This window comes from Lissotriton vulgaris, unplaced genomic scaffold (genome assembly GCF_964263255.1).
Source record: "Lissotriton vulgaris unplaced genomic scaffold, aLisVul1.2 SCAFFOLD_10968, whole genome shotgun sequence".
NCBI lineage: Eukaryota > Metazoa > Chordata > Amphibia > Caudata > Salamandridae > Lissotriton > Lissotriton vulgaris.
In genome coordinates, this window is record NW_028243237.1 from 13,566 (window position 1) to 32,093 (window position 18,528).

At 40.5% G+C, this 18,528-nt stretch overlaps 1 protein-coding gene and 1 long non-coding RNA gene across 2 annotated transcripts; both read left to right on the forward strand.

The window, feature by feature from the left end:
- The first annotated feature begins 288 nt into the window (after positions 1–288).
- Positions 289–12,362, forward strand: LOC147668657 (uncharacterized). Its single transcript, XR_015303848.1, has 3 exons — positions 289–440; positions 5,871–5,906; positions 12,109–12,362. It is a non-coding gene; the product is annotated as an uncharacterized LOC147668657 (long non-coding RNA).
- On the forward strand, positions 12,363–18,031 carry LOC147668658 (uncharacterized). The gene is made up of 3 exons (XM_086948544.1): positions 12,363–12,546; positions 16,015–16,230; positions 17,652–18,031. Exons 1-3 carry the CDS (start codon positions 12,412–12,414, stop codon positions 17,934–17,936), a joined length of 636 nt encoding a protein of 211 aa, XP_086804670.1. The 5' UTR covers positions 12,363–12,411; the 3' UTR covers positions 17,937–18,031.
- Positions 18,032–18,528: the final 497 nt, after the last annotated feature.

An 18,528-nucleotide genomic window follows, 5' to 3' on the forward strand; every position in this document is an offset into this window, starting at 1 on the left:
GAGGGACGGGTCACTTTAAGTCATACTCTCTTTTTACCAGCGAGGACAGAACTTCGACTTACAGAACGGCGCTGTACTTGCTGCTATCGACCAACAGCCACTGAAAAATTACGGCATTCAATCTTAGAACGTAAGTGCATGCAAGTGTTATTTCTATACATCTAAGGGACAGTATTGATATATTTACTTGCGTTTATTAGAACTGTTACTATATTAACATTGCACCTGTGTTAAATTATTCTGCCACATGTGTGTTTGCTAATCTACATTTTCTATGGTAATACTTAGCAAAGGACTACGTAATTTCTTAAACAGGTCATACCTTGGTTTAAACCAACAGATACATATTGCTTTTTTTATCGTTATCTCTTGTAGGTTATTGGTACGCTTTCAACATTTCCTTGATAGGGGGAAAGAAACTGCGCACCAACATATATCATGTAAGTACAGCCAACTGTTCACTCTTCTACACAATTTTTACTTTCGTTTCTAACACTCCGACGTGGGGGCAGGGTCAGTGGTTAAGGGTCGGGTCGACAGCAACAACATAAAACTGACCATGAGGTTATTCACAGTACCCTGCAGGCGAAGGCTTCGTGCACTGAGCCCTCCCGGCATACACATAATTTTCTCGCTCTCTTTCTCTCTTCGTCTCCCTCCCTCTCTATAGCACATTAATCACACACACCCTGTCACATTAGGCAAAACACTGCATCTTACACTAATCACACACAGCCTGTCACATTAGGCAAAACACTGACTGCCACCCTTATACAACACGTGCAACTCCTACGCAATGTAACATCATAGCACTTCGCCACTACAGCACCAAACTTTCAGTCAGAACTTCGAATTGCACATTAATTTGCACGTAAACAGGCAACACTTTACAACATTTACGCACAATGCATTCATTCGTTGCTTTACTTGCACAGTTAGTAATCCAAGTTACAAGCTGACACACAGAAACAGCCACTCGTACAACTACTAGTATTACATTTTCACAAGCACACATCCAATAACACATTAGCCAGGATTAGCTGCCTACCCAAAAAAAAATGGACCTTACACTTACTACACTATTCACAGGCACATTGGAACATTAGGGGGAATAGTACAGTCATAATCCGTTCTCAACACTTCGCCACACCACAACAAATTTTTCATACACACAATCCACTATCAAGGGGACTTTCGCCCACACCCTCTATTACATGGCTACTCACAATCTTTCAAGCAGGTGAAAAATGTACTGTTTACTTTGTGTACAAGGACCGCATCGGTGGGGGCAATGTTAGTTGTCAAGGGTCGGGGCGACAGCAACAACATTAAACTGACCATGAGGTTAATCACAGGACCCTGCAGCCGAAGGCTTCGTGCACTGAGCCCTCCCGGCATACACATAATTTTCTCGCTCTCTTTCTCTTTCGGTCTCCCTACATCTCTATAGCTCTCTCTCCCTCTCTATAGCTCCCCCTCCCTCTCTCCTGTCTTCCTCTGTTTCACTCTAACTGTGTTCCTCCCTCTGTCTCACTCCCCCTCTTTTCTTCCTCCTCTCTCCCTCCCTCTCCGTCTCCCTCCCTATCACCCTTCATCTCACTCCCTTTCTCTTCCTCTCCCTCCACTTCCCTTCCTTTACCTAACTTTCCCTTCCTCTCTGTCTTTGTACATACCTCTCCATTTGTCTCCCATTTACTCCCTCTCTATCTTTCTACATTACTTGCACACTAACTGGGTACACCAACACTTCGCCACACCACAACAACATTTTCAAACACACATTCCACGAACAAGGACACTTTCACACACACCCTCTATTACATTCCTACTCACAATCTTTCTCTCAGGGGCAAAATTTAATGTTTACTTAGTGTCGAAGGACCGCATCGGTGGGGGCAGGGTCAGTGGTTAAGGCTCGGGGCGACAGCAACAACATAAAACTGACCATGAGGTTATTCACAGTACCCTGCAGCCGAAGGCTTCGTGCACTGAGCCCTCCCGGCATAGACATAATTTTCTCGCTCTCTTTCTCTCTTCGTCTCCCTCCCTCTCTATAGCACACTAATCACACACACCCTGTCACATTAGGCAAAACACTGCATCTTACACTAATCACACACAGCCTGTCACATTAGGCAAAACACTGACTGCCACCCTTATACAACACGTGCAACTCCTACGCAATGTAACATCATAGCACTTCGCCACTACAGCACCAAACTTTCAGTCAGAACTTCTAATTGCACATTAATTTGCACGTAAACAGGCAACAGTTTACAACATTTACGCACAATGCATTCATTCGTACATTTCCTTGCACAGTTAGTAATCCAAGTTACAAGCTGACACACAGAAACAGCCACTCGTACAACGACTAGTATTACATTTTCACAAGCACACATCCAATAACACATTAGCCAGGATTAGCTGCCTACCCAAAAAATAATGGACCTTACACTTACTACACTATTCACAGGCACATTGGAACATTAGGGGGAATAGTACAGTCATAATCCGTTCGCAACACTTCGCCACACCACAACAAATTTTACAGACACACAATCCACTATCAAGGGGACTTTCGCCCACACCCTTTATTACATGGCTACTCACAATCTTTCAAGCAGGTGAAAATTGTACTGTTTACTTTGTGTCCAAGGACCGCATCGGTGGGGGCAGGGTTAGTTGTTAAGGGTCGGTGCGACAGCAACAACATTAAACTGACCATGAGGTTAATCACAGGACCCTGCAGCCGAAGGCTTCGTGCACTGAGCCCTCCCGGCATACACATAATTTTCTAGCTCTCTTTCTCTTTCGGTCTCCCTACATCTCTATAGCTCTCTCTCCCTCTCTATAGCTCTCCCTCCCTCTCTCCTGTGTTCCTCTGTTTCACTCTAACTGTGTTCCTCCCTCTGTCTCACTCCCCCTTTTTTCTTCCTCCTCTCTCCCTCCCTCTCCGTCTCCCTCCCTATCACCCTGCATCTCACTCCCTTTCTCTTCCTCTCCCTCCATTTCCCTTCCTTTCCCTAACTTTCCCTTCCTCTCTGTCTTTGTACATAACTCTCCATTTGTCTCCCATTTACTCCCTCTCTATCTTTCTACATTACTTGCACACTAACTGTGTACACTTTCAATATTACACGCACACCGCATTCATTTTCATATTCAATGCAATATAGGAAGTAATCTAAGTTACACGATGACACACACACACATTTTTCGGTACGTCTCGCACTATTAACTCTTCACGCACACACTCACTCCCTCTCCATCCCCAACAACAATTCCAAGCCAGGATTAGCTGCCTACCCAAAAAAAAAAGGACCTTACACTTACTACACTAGTCACAGGCACATTGGAACATTAGGGGGAATTGTACAGTCATAATCCGTTCGCAACACTTCGCCACACCACAACAAATTTTTCATACACACAATCTACTATCAAGGGGACTTTCGCACACACCCTCTATTACATGGCTACTCACAATCTTTCAAGCAGGTGAAAAATGTACTGTTTACTTTGTGTCCAAGGACCGCATCGGTGGGGGCAGGGTTAGTTGTTAAGGGTCGGGGCAACAGCAACAACATTAAACTGACCATGAGGTTAATCACAGGACCCTGCAGCCAAAGGCTTCGTGCACTAAGCCCTCCCGGCATACACATAATTTTCTCGCTCTCTTTCGGACTCACTACATCTCTATAGCTCTCTCTCCCTCTCTATAGCTCCCCCTCCCTCTCTCCTGTCTTCCTCTGTTTCACTCTAACTGTGTTCCTCCCTCTGTCTCACTCCCCCCTTTTTTCTTCCTCCTCTCTCCCTCCCTCTCCGTCTCCCTCCCTATCACCCTGCATCTCACTCCCTTTCTCTTCCTCTCCCTCCATTTCCCTTCCTTTCCCTAACTTTCCCTTCCTCTCTGTCTTTGTACATAACTCTCCATTTGTCTCCCATTTACTCCCTCTCTATCTTTCTACATTACTTGCACACTAACTGTGTACACTTTCAATATTACACGCACACCGCATTCATTTTCATATTCAATGCAATATAGGAAGTAATCTAAGTTACACGATGACACACACACATTTTTCGGTACGTCTCGCACTATTAACTCTTCACGCACACACTCACTCCCTCTCCATCCCCAACAACAATTCCAGCTTTTAAAACTAACAACAGACACATTCAAGTCCCACATCCTCAGCAATTCTAAACTATTTTCCGAATACAAATAACGACACTACTTTAAGGGTGTCTTTACTTTTTGAAGCCACACACACACACTCACCCTCACTTACCCGCAACGCCTCACCCTCTCCCTCACTCACACTCAACACCTCACCCTCACTTACCCTCAACGCATCACCCTCAGTCACCTTTAACAGCTCACCCTCACTCACCCTCAACGCCTCTCCCTTTCTCACCCTCACCCTCACTCACCCTCAACGCCTCACCCTCACCTGCACTCACCCTCATTCTCACTCACCTTCACTCACCCTTAATACCTCACCAACACTCACCATCAATGCCTCGCTCTACCTCACCCTCCCTCACCCTCAGCCTCACTCACTCTTACTCACCCTCACCCACCATCACGCTCATCCTCACTCACCCTCACTTACCCTCACTTACCCTCACTCACCCTCAGTCACCCTCAGTCACCCTCACTCAACCCCTCACCCTCACTCACACTCACTCAACCTCTCACTCAACACCTCACTCTCACTCACCCTCAACACCTCACTCACCCTCAATTTCACTCACCCTCAATTTCACTCACCCTTAATTTCACTCACCCTCACTCATCCTCAACACTTCACCCACCCTCACTAGCCCTTAACACCTCACACACACACCCTCAACACTTCTCCTTCAACTCCTCACTCACCCTCACTCTCACTCAACACTTCAACACCTCAGCCTCAGCCTCACTCACCCTCAACACCTCACTCACCCACAACACCTCATTCCCACTCACCCACACTCACCCTCATCCTTACTCACCCTCAGCTTCTCACCATCACTCACCCTCAATCTCTAAGCCTAACCTACCTTCACTCACCCTCAACCCCTCACCCTCACTCACACTCACTCACACCATCCTCACTCACCCTCATGCTCACTCACCCTCATGCTCACTCACCCTCATGCTCACTCACCCTCATGCTCACTCACCCTCAACATGTCATCCTCACTCACCCTCACCATTACTCACCATCAAACCGTGACCCTCACTCACCCTCACCCTCACCCTCACTCACCCTCAATACCACTCACCCTCACTCACCCTCATCCCCTCCCCCTCACTCACCCTCACCCTCACCACCTCACCTCAACAACACTCAACACCTCACCCTCACACTCACACCCTCAACATTTCATCCTCATTCACCCTCAACCCCTCACCCACACTCACCCTCTCTCTCCTTCTCTAGCTCCCCCTCCCTCTCTCTTGTCTTCCTCTTTCTCACTCTAACTTTGTTAATCCCTCTGTCTCCCTCTCCCTCTCTCTCCCTCCCTCCATCCCCGTCTCCCTTCCTATCACTCTCCCTCTCACTCCCTTTCCCTTCCTCACACCTCATCCATTCTCTGATTCAATGCAACACATAACACACACACACATTTTTTAACGTCTCTCAGTATTAACTTTTCACGCACTCACTCACTCTCTCTCTGTCCCCCTTTTCCTCCCACTTCCTCTCTCTCCCTCTATCATCTCATCCCTGCCTGTGTGCCAGCCGTTGCACATACACTCACAGCAGCACTAGAGCTCTTAACAGGTCTTTAAAAGACTATTTACATGCTAATGTGGCCTTTATGGCAAAAATTCAGAAAAATATATTCTAAACAATATGTTTTTTTTCTCCTTTCAGATTATTAAAACAACAACAAAAGAAACAGAAGTTAAGGTAAATACTACTTTGCCACTTAGTTTAAAATTTGTTAAAAGTTCATACCTTACAGTCCCCCAAAAAATTTGTTAGTTCACAAACCTTCTTAATTTACATTTGTTGATAACAACATTTCAGTATAACTTATAAGATGCAGAAATGCTTGAAAGCAAGTTACCATCAAGGGAATAGCAAATTTAATAGCAAATCACAAGGTAAGCAATGCTTACCAAATAGTGCTTTTGCTGTCTTGCACAATTTATGCAAGCCAGTAACTACTTGGAACTCTAATGATCTGCATTATATAATGGACCGTGGGGACGCTTTATATCTCCAAATGCATTCTATTAACAAAGAAACACTTATGCATCCAGATGACCTGCCAAGGTATATAGACCACAATCAAGAGATATATTCACTTTTGCTACGGAATGCTTACTACGGTGATGTCCTTAAACGTTTTGATAAAGCCTACCCAGATATTAGCACAGCATTAAATGTTACTATTAATAAGCACTGTGGTGTTCTACTTTGTATGAATGTTTATGTAATAGCTATTTTCAAACATATGCAATCATACTTTGTATTTGATTCACATAGTAGGGACCATGAAGGCATGCCTCATTCAAACGGAACATGTGTTACAATTGCATTTAATTCGTTTGAAGGGCTAATTCAATATGTTATGAAACTAGCATATAACTTTACACATCAGGCTGAGCAATGTGTCCAATTTGAATTAACACCAATAGATATAAAAGTCATTCAAAGGAAATCCTTTACAAAAGCACTTACTGTGCACAAAAAAAATAGTCACCTGCCGCAAGAAAGAAAAATTTGGGTACATACTACTGAATGTACTCCTAATCAGACGATAACATCAACATCAATGTCTTCTGATCATTTACAGAATACAAGTAAGGGAGGGAATAGCAATAGCAATCATTTAGCACAATTACCAGGTAATAGTAAAGCTATCCAGGGAACAAATAAACAGTCTCGGAAAAGAAAAAGGGATTCAAGTACATGTCCAACTACAGTTGTACAAAGAAAAAAAGTTAATACAGCTGAAGAAGACATTACCAACAGTCAACTAAGTGCTACTGATAATAACATACCCATCTTCACGCAGGGCCAAAGACAGAAACGAGGTAAACAAATCCATACAATCATTAGCAAATTCCACCGGGAAATATTGCATGGGCCAGAGTACATTTGTACTCTTTGCAATCAACTGTGGCATAAACAAACGTTGCAAAATATACGCAGTGTTAGCCAATCCGAAATTTTCAACAAGTGTAACATTAGTAACAAGAAAACAAATTTTATTTGTAAGACTTGCTATTATTACATTCGCAAAAACAAAATACCACCATGTTCAATTGTAAATGGCATGGGCTTCCCAAATGTACCAGTTGAATTAGAATTATATGATTTAGAAGAAAGATTAGTTTCACCTAGGATACCATTCTTACAAATTCGGAGTCTGCCACGCGGTTTTCAAAAATCATTATCAGGTGCAGTAGTTAATGTACCTGCAGATGTTATGACAACTGTTACCATTTTACCAAGGCAAATTAATGACGCCATGACAATCCCAGTGAAATTAAAAAGGAAATTAATCTATAAATCATATACACATTATGAGAATATTAGACCAAATACTGTAAAAAAGGCAGCTACATGGCTAGCTAAAAATAGTACAATGTTTAATGAATATGGTGTTACCATTAACCCTGACTGGGAGTATATACCTCCAGAAATAGAATCTCACAATGAGACTTCAGAGACAAACAATTCATCTGATAGTTCTGACAACATAGAAGCTGGGAATTTGGATACTATGTTAACAAATGAAACTATTACTAGTAATTCGCTGAATGTGTTAAGTTTCGCTCCAGCTGAACATAACACGCCAAGAGGTTTATATGAGGATAAAGATTCAGAGTTTTTGGCTTTCCCTACTATTTTTTGTGGTGAACGAAGGCCTAACAATAAGGAAAGACACATACCAGTACATTATAGTACTATTTGCCAAGCAGAGTTAAGGAGTTATGATAGAAGAGTCGCTAAATCTATTACTAATGTCTTTTTTAAACTGAAGAAATTACATATTAAGCAGATCCATGGTAAAATCAACATTTCCATCAGAAAACATTTTACAGATGGGAATAAAATAACTGCTAAAGACATTAAATGTAATATTGCCAATGTTTTACAGTTTAATGAGGGGTACAAAATATTAAAAACTATACGCAGTTCACCTCCATATTGGGAAGGTTGCAAAAAAGATATTTTTGCTATGATAAGGCAACTTGGCATTCCCACTTTCTTTTTGACATTATCTGCTGCAGAAACAAAATGGCACCATTTAATAAATATACTATTGAGAGTTAGAAACTTAAAGGAATGTACAGAGGAAGAATTCTTAAACATGTCTTGGGAAACTAAAAGTAAATTAATACAAGAAGATCCAATAACATGTGCAAGACAGTTTGACTATCAAGTTAGGAAATTCTTTAATTGTGTTTTGCTGAATGGCACTAATCCAATTGGGGAAATAGTAGACTACTTTTACAGAGTCGAATTCCAACAAAGAGGTTCTCCACATATACATGCATTACTCTGGGTAAACAAAGCACCATTGTATGGTGTTTCACCAGTGGAAGAAGTCAATAGCTTTATTGACAAATATATCACTTGTCAGAAGTCTGAGAACCCTGTTTTACAACCGTTAATAAATCTACAAAGGCATGGTCACACCAAAAATTGCAGACGTAAACAGCAACGGACATGCAAATATCAATATCCCAAATATCCAATGTCAAGAACGCTCATATTAGAGCCATTAACACTGGAGGAGACAAATAACCAATGGCAAGATAATATGAAAATAATACATGAAGCTATGAATAATACTACTTTTAATACACTTTCTTTTGAGGAATTTTTGGACTTCATTAAAATGGATGATAAAGAATATATTACTTCTATACAAACTAGCTTACAAAAAACAACTATTTTTTTAAAAAGAACACCAGCCGAATGCTTCATCAATAACTACAATAGTACTCTTTTAGAAGCTTGGCGAGCAAACATAGACTTGCAGTTTATACTAGACCCTTATGCTTGTGCAGTCTATATTATCTCATATATCAGTAAATCGCAAAGAGGAATTAGCAAACTTCTAGCGCAAGCTGCTAAAGAGGTAACAAGCAATAGTAATATCAAAGATCAACTTAAACACATAGGGAACAAATTCCTCAACTGCACAGAAATTAGTGCTCAAGAAGCAGCATATCTAATTCTTCAAATACCATTACGGAAAAGCTCACGATCATTTGTATTTATTAATACTAGCCGTCCAGAGAAAAGAACTTATTTAATGCGTGATATCGAAACTATTAATAACTTGCCCGAAAATTCAACTGACATTCAATGTGAAAATATTATTATTAAGTACTGCAAACGGCCACAATCATTAGAGATGTGCACGTTAGCAGACTATGCGGCTAATTTCAACTATGTGAAGAAAAAAACACATGGGAAAGAAATAAATGATTGCGAAGATTTACTTGCAGAACAAAACTTTTACAGTTCAGATGAGGAAGAATTAGAAATAGAATGTAGTGACGGAAATAAACAACAACCGAAACATAATTATGATTATGCTTTAAATAAGCGCAGACAAGGGAAAATAATACGCTTTTGCAGATTTAGCAAAAATAATGAACCAGAAGAGTATTATAGAGAAATATTAATGTTGCACTATCCATGGAGGGAAGAAGAAAAAATACTAATCAACAAGGAAACTTACTATGATAGGTATCTGGAAGTTAAAACATTTGTTGACACACAACTAAAAATCTATAACAAACAGCATGGCGAACTTACAAACATTATTCATGAACAGTCTCATGAAAATGTAATTTCACCTCCTCTATCACCAACTGTGAATATACAGACAGAAGACAAAAATCCAGAACATAATAATAGATATGATTTGGCTCTAGATTTAGGAATTAGAACTACAACTGAAGAACAAAGCTCAACTAACGTTATTTTGCCCAATGAAAAATACCAACAACTTATGCAAAACTTAACGGAAGAACAACTTAAATTTGTTTACCATCACTTGCATTGGTTTAAAACTACTAGCACTCCATGCTATACTTTTTGCACTGGAGGGGCTGGTGTTGGGAAAAGTTTTGTAATATCTGCACTATATCAAACTTTACTACGCTACTATAACACTAAGGCCGGTGAAAATCCTGATAATGTTTATATCTTACTTACTGCTCCAACAGGAAAGGCTGCCCATAATATTAATGGCAAAACACTGCATAGCACTTTCAAAATACCTGTGTCGCAAAGTTTGACTTATAAACAACTGAGTCATGAACATAGAACTGCTCTACAAATGGAAATGATGCATGTTAGAGTTGTTATTATTGATGAAATTTCAATGGTAGGACACAATATGTTGAATTTTATACATAACAGGCTTCAAGAAATTAAATCATCTAATGAACCATTTGGAGGAATTTCTATTTTAGCCATTGGTGACTTTTACCAATTAAAACCTGTATTTGACAGATACATTTTTCAGGATTCTACACAAATGTATGGTCCTTTAAGTGCTAACTTATGGAAAGAACATTTTAAAATTTTTGAATTAACAAAAATTATGCGCCAAAAAGAAGATCTACAATTTGCTGAATTACTAAACAGATTGAGAGAAGGCAAGCATACTGAAGAAGATATTTCACAAATTAAGCAAAGGGAAATACAACCTGATGAGACTTTATTAGAAACAATTCCATATATCATGTCAACTAATCTAGAAGTTAATGAAATTAACAAAAAGGTTTTAGAACAACATTGCAAAGATTATCCTGTCTACATAACAGTAGCAAGCGATACTGTTAGTTCTGATTTGTCTGAAAGTGTGAAAAAAACGATTCTTAAGCAACTGCCCAAAGATCCACAGAAAACAATGGGCCTTTCACATACATTACACATTGCCTTACAACTTCGTTATGATTTAAGTTGCAATGTGGATGTCAATGATGGTTTAACAAATGGCGCAACTGGTGTTGTACAATTAGTAGAATTGATTAACAATACACCTATTATTGTTTGGTTGTTATTTGACAATCCCACTATAGGACAAACAACCAGACAACAATATAAACACTTATTTCATTCACAAATACAAAATACATGGACACCAATACATGCTATAGCTAGACATTTCCAATACACTAAGAAATGTATTACCATTATACGGAAGCAATTTCCTTTACGCCAAGCATCAGCACGCACTATACATCGCACACAAGGTGCAACTCTCGAACCACTTTATATACACTTTAATAACAGCAAGATTCATCATTTGCATTATGTTGCTATTAGCAGGGCCAAATCAATACAAAATGTCTATGTACACAATTTTGATGAACGTAAAATTGTAGTACATCCACAAGTTAATGAGGAAATGCACAGATTAAGGACAGAAATGCCACTTGAAATACATATCCCACAGTTACATACATACAGTGCACATTTCAATATCATTGCACACAATATAAGATCACTACAGAAAAATTTTTCATCTATGGTAGCGGATAGGAATATATTACAAGCAGACATTATTTGCTTAACTGAGATCAACACTACAAGAAATGCTACAGCTAATGATTTCACGATAGAACAATATCATCACATTATATTTGATAAATTTCATACATACAACACAAACCATGGAATGATTATGTACTACAAAAAAGATTTATTTATATTGCCTATTTATGAGACACTTGAAGGGATAGACATTTTACATTTTACTCTACAGATTGATGACACAGATTACCTTATTATCATTTTATACAAACCACCCCTAAAAAGTATAACTTCTCTTTTTGATTTCATCACAAATATTACGGATTTTTACCCCACGCACAAATTGATTATTATAGGGGATTTCAATGTGGATGTATCTCAAACAAATGCAAACAGCAAGCAATTACTTGGATTCTTTGAAACAAAATTACAATGTCAACAACTCATTAACAGTTACACAACTAACTACCAATCCATTTTAGATCATATATATACAAATGACCAACTACACAACTATGGTACTTTAGAATGCTATTACAGTGATCATAAACCAATATGGGTTTGTATTTAACATGTTATATCACATTTTCTATTTCAGATGATGTCTATTGAAGAAATAATGAACATTAATACTGATGACAACAAACCATACCAGAAACCAATAAGAGTTAATGTCATCAGCTGCTCAGGGAAAACTACGTACAAAAATGCTAAACAAGAGCAGAAAATTTTATTCCATTTGGCTTTAGCAGATAAAACTGGAACAATTAAATGTACTTGTTACCAAGAAAATTTATATGAGCAAACGAAAATAAACTGTGGACTACTGATACAAAACTTTATTCTCAAAAACAAAACAATTTTAATTACAAAACAAACTAAAGTAACCAAATTTCCCGCAATGACAATCGAGGAGGGCCTGATCCAACAAGCAAACAACATTTTGCATCCGCCTGCACCATCGGCTTCTCCCATCAAGGAAATAAAACGGGCAAGTTTAAAAAGCCTGATGACCGTTTCAGGGACAATAATTGCCGTAAGTATGAACACAAACATGTTATCATGTCAACTAAAAAAAACTATTGTCTTGCAGTGGAAAAGTTGGACTTATTAGTATTGTAAATGACATATCCTATGTATTTTTGCTTTTTCGAAATTGCAAGTCTAAATAGTCTGATGACTGTTTCAGGGACAATATGTGCCAGAAGTATGAACACAAACATGTCATCATGTCTACTAAAAAAATGCATAGTTGGCTTACACACAAATTACACATTTAGGGGCCCGATGTAGGTAGCCCTTTAGCGATCCCAATCGGCCAAAAATACCGATTTTGGCCCGTTTCAGATCGGTAAAGGGCTATTGAGATGTAGGGGCACATTTTAGGTAACTTTAGCAAATCTGTTTAATTACCGAATCGGTACTTTTACAGATTCAATAAAATTAACTGAAATGTAATGTAGGTATGCAATTTACCTTCTGCACATGGCTTACACGATCGGTATTTTACCATGGAATACAAATCCAGGGTAAAATACCTATGGCATGTGACAGGCAGACCTGCCCTTAGGGCAGGTATGCTTGCCACATGGCACCTGTGCCTTTTTTGGGGGTGCCAGAGGGTGTCAAAGTGACACCCCCTGCACCCTTCATAATTCTTTAATTACAGATTCTGTAAATACCGAATCGGTAATGCCTAATCATTCCTATGGGCTTCAAAGCCCATAGGAATGAATAGGCATTACCTATTCGGTATTTACCGATTCGGTAATTAAAGATTTGTTAAGGATTCTGTAATGAATCCAGATGTTGGTACCTACATACAAAAATGGGATTTACCTACATCGGGCCCTTAGGAACTTCACTAACAACCTCAAAAAAGCTTGCATTAGACACTCTTTCACACTATGTATAAAGTAATAGTTTTGAGAAATATAATAGGCCAGTGCTTTGGGGTATAGTACAAATTCAAGTACTCTCCACAAAGCCAATTTTTACTAAAACCAAAATGCACTATGGTAGAAAGTATGTTCATTTGGGTCGTGGAATATAATACATTATATTACCAGACATACAACGCACTACTACTATGTGTTTTTACTGTCACTATTTTGTAGAATTGTTCTTTTTGGGTTTACCAAAAGTACGCAAATACTGTCTTTACATCAATGCCTCACCGTCAGTCAACATCACTCACCCGCAACACCCAACCCTCACTCTCCCTCAACACCTCACCCTCAACAATTTGATCTTAATGCCTCACTCAACCTCAATCTCACTCACCCGAGATCACCCTCAACACCTTCTCCTCACTCACCCTCAATCACCCTCACTAGCCCTCAACACCTCCCACTCTAAAACTCTACCCTTCTCCCTCAAATACTCACTCACTCTCACTCAACACCTCAACACCTCAGCCTCACACTCAACATCAATCACTCACCCTCACTCAGCCTCATCCTTACTCACACTCAACTTCTCACTCTCAATAACTCTCAACACCTCACCCTCACTCACCCTCAACACCTCACCCTCAACAATTCACCCTTAATGCCTCACTCAGCCTTAATCTCACTCACCCTCAATCACCCTCAACACCTCTCACTCAATCACCCTCACTCACCCTCACTCGCCCTCAACACCTCCCCCTCAAAAAGTCAACACTTCTCACTCAACTCCTCAGTCACCCTCACTCTCACTCAACACCTCAACACCTCAGCCTCAACATCAACACCTCACCCTCACTCAATCAATCACCCTCACTCACCCACACTCACAGTCATCCTTACTCACCCTCAACTTCTCACACTCAATCTTTCACCCTCAACACTCCCTCACTCTCACTCACCCTCAACCCCTCACCCTAACTCTGCCTCCCCCTCAAAAAGTCAACACTTCTCACTCAACTCCTCAGTCACCCTCACTCTCACTCAACACCTCAACACCTCAGCCTCAACATCAACACCTCACCCTCACTCAATCAATCACCCTCACTCACCCACACTCACACTCATCCTTACTCACCCTCAACTTCTCACACTCAATCTTTCACCCTCAACACTCCCTCACTCTCACTCACCCTCAACCCCTCACCCTAACTCTGCCTCACTCACACTCACCCTCACGTAACACCTCGTCCTCACTCACCCTCAACCCCACCCTCACTCACCCTAACCCTCAACACCTCACCCTCAATTACTCACCCTCACCCACACCATCACTCATGTCATCAGGTCTACTAAAAAAATGCATACTTGCCTTACACACACAGCACACATTTAGTAACTTCATTAACAATTAAACAAAAAACAAGCCTTTTGAAAACTATAATATGGCAGCACTTTCCTGTATACTACAAATACAAGTACTCTCTACAAAGCCAGTTTTTTCAAAAAATATTGCTATCATTTAGGAAGGATGTTCATTTGGGTCGCTAAATATAATACATTATATGGCCATTCATACAACGCAATAGTAAGATGTATTTTTACAGTAAATATTTTATACAATGCTTACTTTTTGTTTAGGAATAGAACCAAAACACTGTCTTTACCTCAATGCCTCACCCTTAGTCACCCTCACTCATTCTCAAAACGTCACCCTGACTCACCCTCAACACCTCACCCTTAACACCTCAGCCTCAACGCCTCACTCACCCTTAATCTCACTCACCCTCAATCACACTAAACTCCTCACCCTCACTCACCCTCACTAGCCATGAACACCTCCCCCTCAAAAACTTAACACTTCTCACTCAACTCCTCAGTCAACCTCACTCTCACTCAACACCTCAGCCTCAGCCTCACCCTCACCCTCACTCACCCTCAACACCTCACCCTCACCCAATAACTCACCCTTTCTCACCCACACTCACCCTCATCCTTACTCACCATCAACTTCTCAACATCAATCACCCTCAATCTCTCACCCTCAACACTCACTCACTCTCACACTCAACTCCTCACCCGAAATGACCGTCACTCAGCCTCACTCACACTCACGCTCATCGTTACTCACCCTCAACTTCTCACCCTCACTCACCTTCAATCTCTCACCCTCACCCTCTCACCCTCACCCTCACTCACCCTCACTTACATTCAACCTCACCCTCACGTAACACCTCATCCTCACTCACCCTCACTCCCCATCAACTCCTCACACTCAACACCTCACACTCAATAACTCACCATCACCCTCACTCATGTCATCATGTCTACTTAAAAAATGCATAGTTCACTTACACACACATTACACCTTTAGTAACTTCAATAACTAACAGGAAAATTTTTAATTATACACTCTTCAAAGATAGCAGTGCTTTGGTGTATACTACAAAAAGAAGTACGATCTACAAGGCCATTTTTTACAATAAACAATTCAATCTTTTAGAAAGGAGGTTCATTTGGGTCGTTAAATATGATACATTATATAGCCTTTCATACAATGCACTAGTAATATCTGTTTTTACTATCACTATTTAATAGAATGCTTTCTTTTTGTGTAGGAAGAGGACGCAAAAACGGTGTTTATCAATGGGCAAGATACCCCACTCAAATCCATTACAATAAAAGATGCAACTGATGATATAAAAGTGACACTGTGGAGAGAAGCGTCACTATTTAAAATACATCTTGGGAAATATGTGACCCTGACTCATGTCACTGTACATGAATTCAATTGCCAAAAAATATTGAATACAACGCGCCATAGCAAAATGGAGGTAAGCACAACAAACAAAACCTTTTGCAATTATCTCTTTTCAGCCACTCTTGGAATTTCACCCAGTCTTGCCCTTTCAACCACTCTGCCCCTTCCACCCACTCTGGACATTTTACCCACTCGGGACATTTCAGCCACTTGGGACCTTTCACCCACTCGGGAGCTTTCACCCACTCGGGACCTTTCAACAACTCTGGCTCTTTCACACACTCTAGGCCTATCACCCAATCTAGACTTATCACCCACTCTAGACTTATCACCCACTCTCATACTCACTCACCCTCAACAACTCACCATCAACACCTCACCCTCATACTCACTCACCCTCAAATCCTCACGCTCATTCACCCTCACTCACCGTCAACACACTATCACACTACAACAACAAACAAATACTTACCACCACAGCAACACTTCACTCACCCTCAACACCTCACCCTTAACTCCTCACTCACCCTCAATCTCAATCATCATCAATCACCTTCAACATCTCACACTCAACACCACTCTCATACTCACTCACCCTCACAACATCACCCTCATTTACCCTCACTTACCGTCAACACACTATCACACTACAACTACAAAAAAAACTTACCACCACAGCAACACTTCACTCACCCTAAACACCTCACCCTTAACTCCTCACTCTCACTCATCCTCAATCACCCTCAACACCTCACCCTCACTCACCTTCAACGCCTCACCCACACTCACCCTCACACTCAGCTTCTCACCCTCAGCCTCAACACCTCACTCTCACTCACCCTCAACGCCTCACCCTCAGTCAATCTCAACACATCACTCACCATCACTCTCACTCATCCTCAATCACACTCAACACCTCACCCTCAACACCTCACTCACCCTCAGCTCCTCACCCTCACTCACCCTCAACTCCTCACCCTCACTCATCCTCACTCACCCTCAACACCTCCCCCTCATTCTCACTCACTCTCACTCTCACTCACCCTCATACTCACTCACCCTCAACACACTATCACACTACAACCACACACAAAAACTTACCACCACAACACCACTTCAATCACGCTCAACACCTCCCCATCAGCCCCTTACTTACCCTCACTCTCACTCATCCTCAAACACTGACTCACCCTCAATCTCACTCACCCTCAACGCCTCACCCTCACTCACCCTTAACATCTCACCCTCACTCACCCTCAACACACTATCACACTACAACCACACAAAAAAAATATTACCACCAACTATCACCCACTCTCGACCTATCACCCACTCAAACCCTATCAACAACTGGGACCCTTTCACCTACTCAGTCCATTTCACCCAATGTGTCCCTTTCAACAACTCTGTCCCTTTCAACCACTATAGGCCTTACACAAAAAATAAAGTATACAAATTTAAAAAATAATTGTTGCTTTTCTTTTCTCTCAACAGGTAACAGCCCCACCAGAGGAAAACATGGACATTCTAATTTATGGTGTTGAAAGCTCTACTGAGCAAACGAGTATTATCACAATAAAAGTGACAAACACAGACGAATTGCAATCGATGCCCATCGAAAACGAGATCTTAATTAAATGGTTTATGTTAGATGAGGAAGTTGACAACATCGGAGATGCCCTTGTCCATTTTTTGCCACAAACTTTTGAAGTTGTCTTTTGTAATGGGCAAATCATAAAGATTCTGAAAGAAAAAGACGATGAAATATTTTCTGACTAAATTTTGCATGTTGCCAGGATATCTTTTTTTTGTACAAAGTTAAACAATAAATATTTGTGTTTTTTTTTAAAAAATAAAAAAGTGTGTAATACAAACTTTACAACTTCTATGGTAATTTTTTCTATACGAAAGGAAAATTATAACTAAGACACTAAATTTATACAACATAGTCACACCCACATACAACATTCAGCCAATCCATTTGACATTACAAAAACATATACAAAATACACATACTTTGTAGCTTCCACGCACTACAGTATTATGTATGAATGAGACTGTTGAGCTAAATACGCCTGTGCTGGTGCTGAGTTATGCTGTGTTGTTGAGCAATGTTACTGTGGGGGGCCGAATGTTAAGGTGGTATTGATGCGTGTTCCATTGGTGGACATCACAAATTAGGTTGTTGGGAGAAGTGCAACTGTTGTTGGGATGAGTTATGCTGTGGTGGTAATAGTTGAACACTAACACAGCACAACTCATCATCAACACATCACAACAACAGCATTAGGAAGCACCACACTAACAACACTCATCAACACACCAACATCACTCTACACCACCACAACAGCATCATTCTACAACAACAACA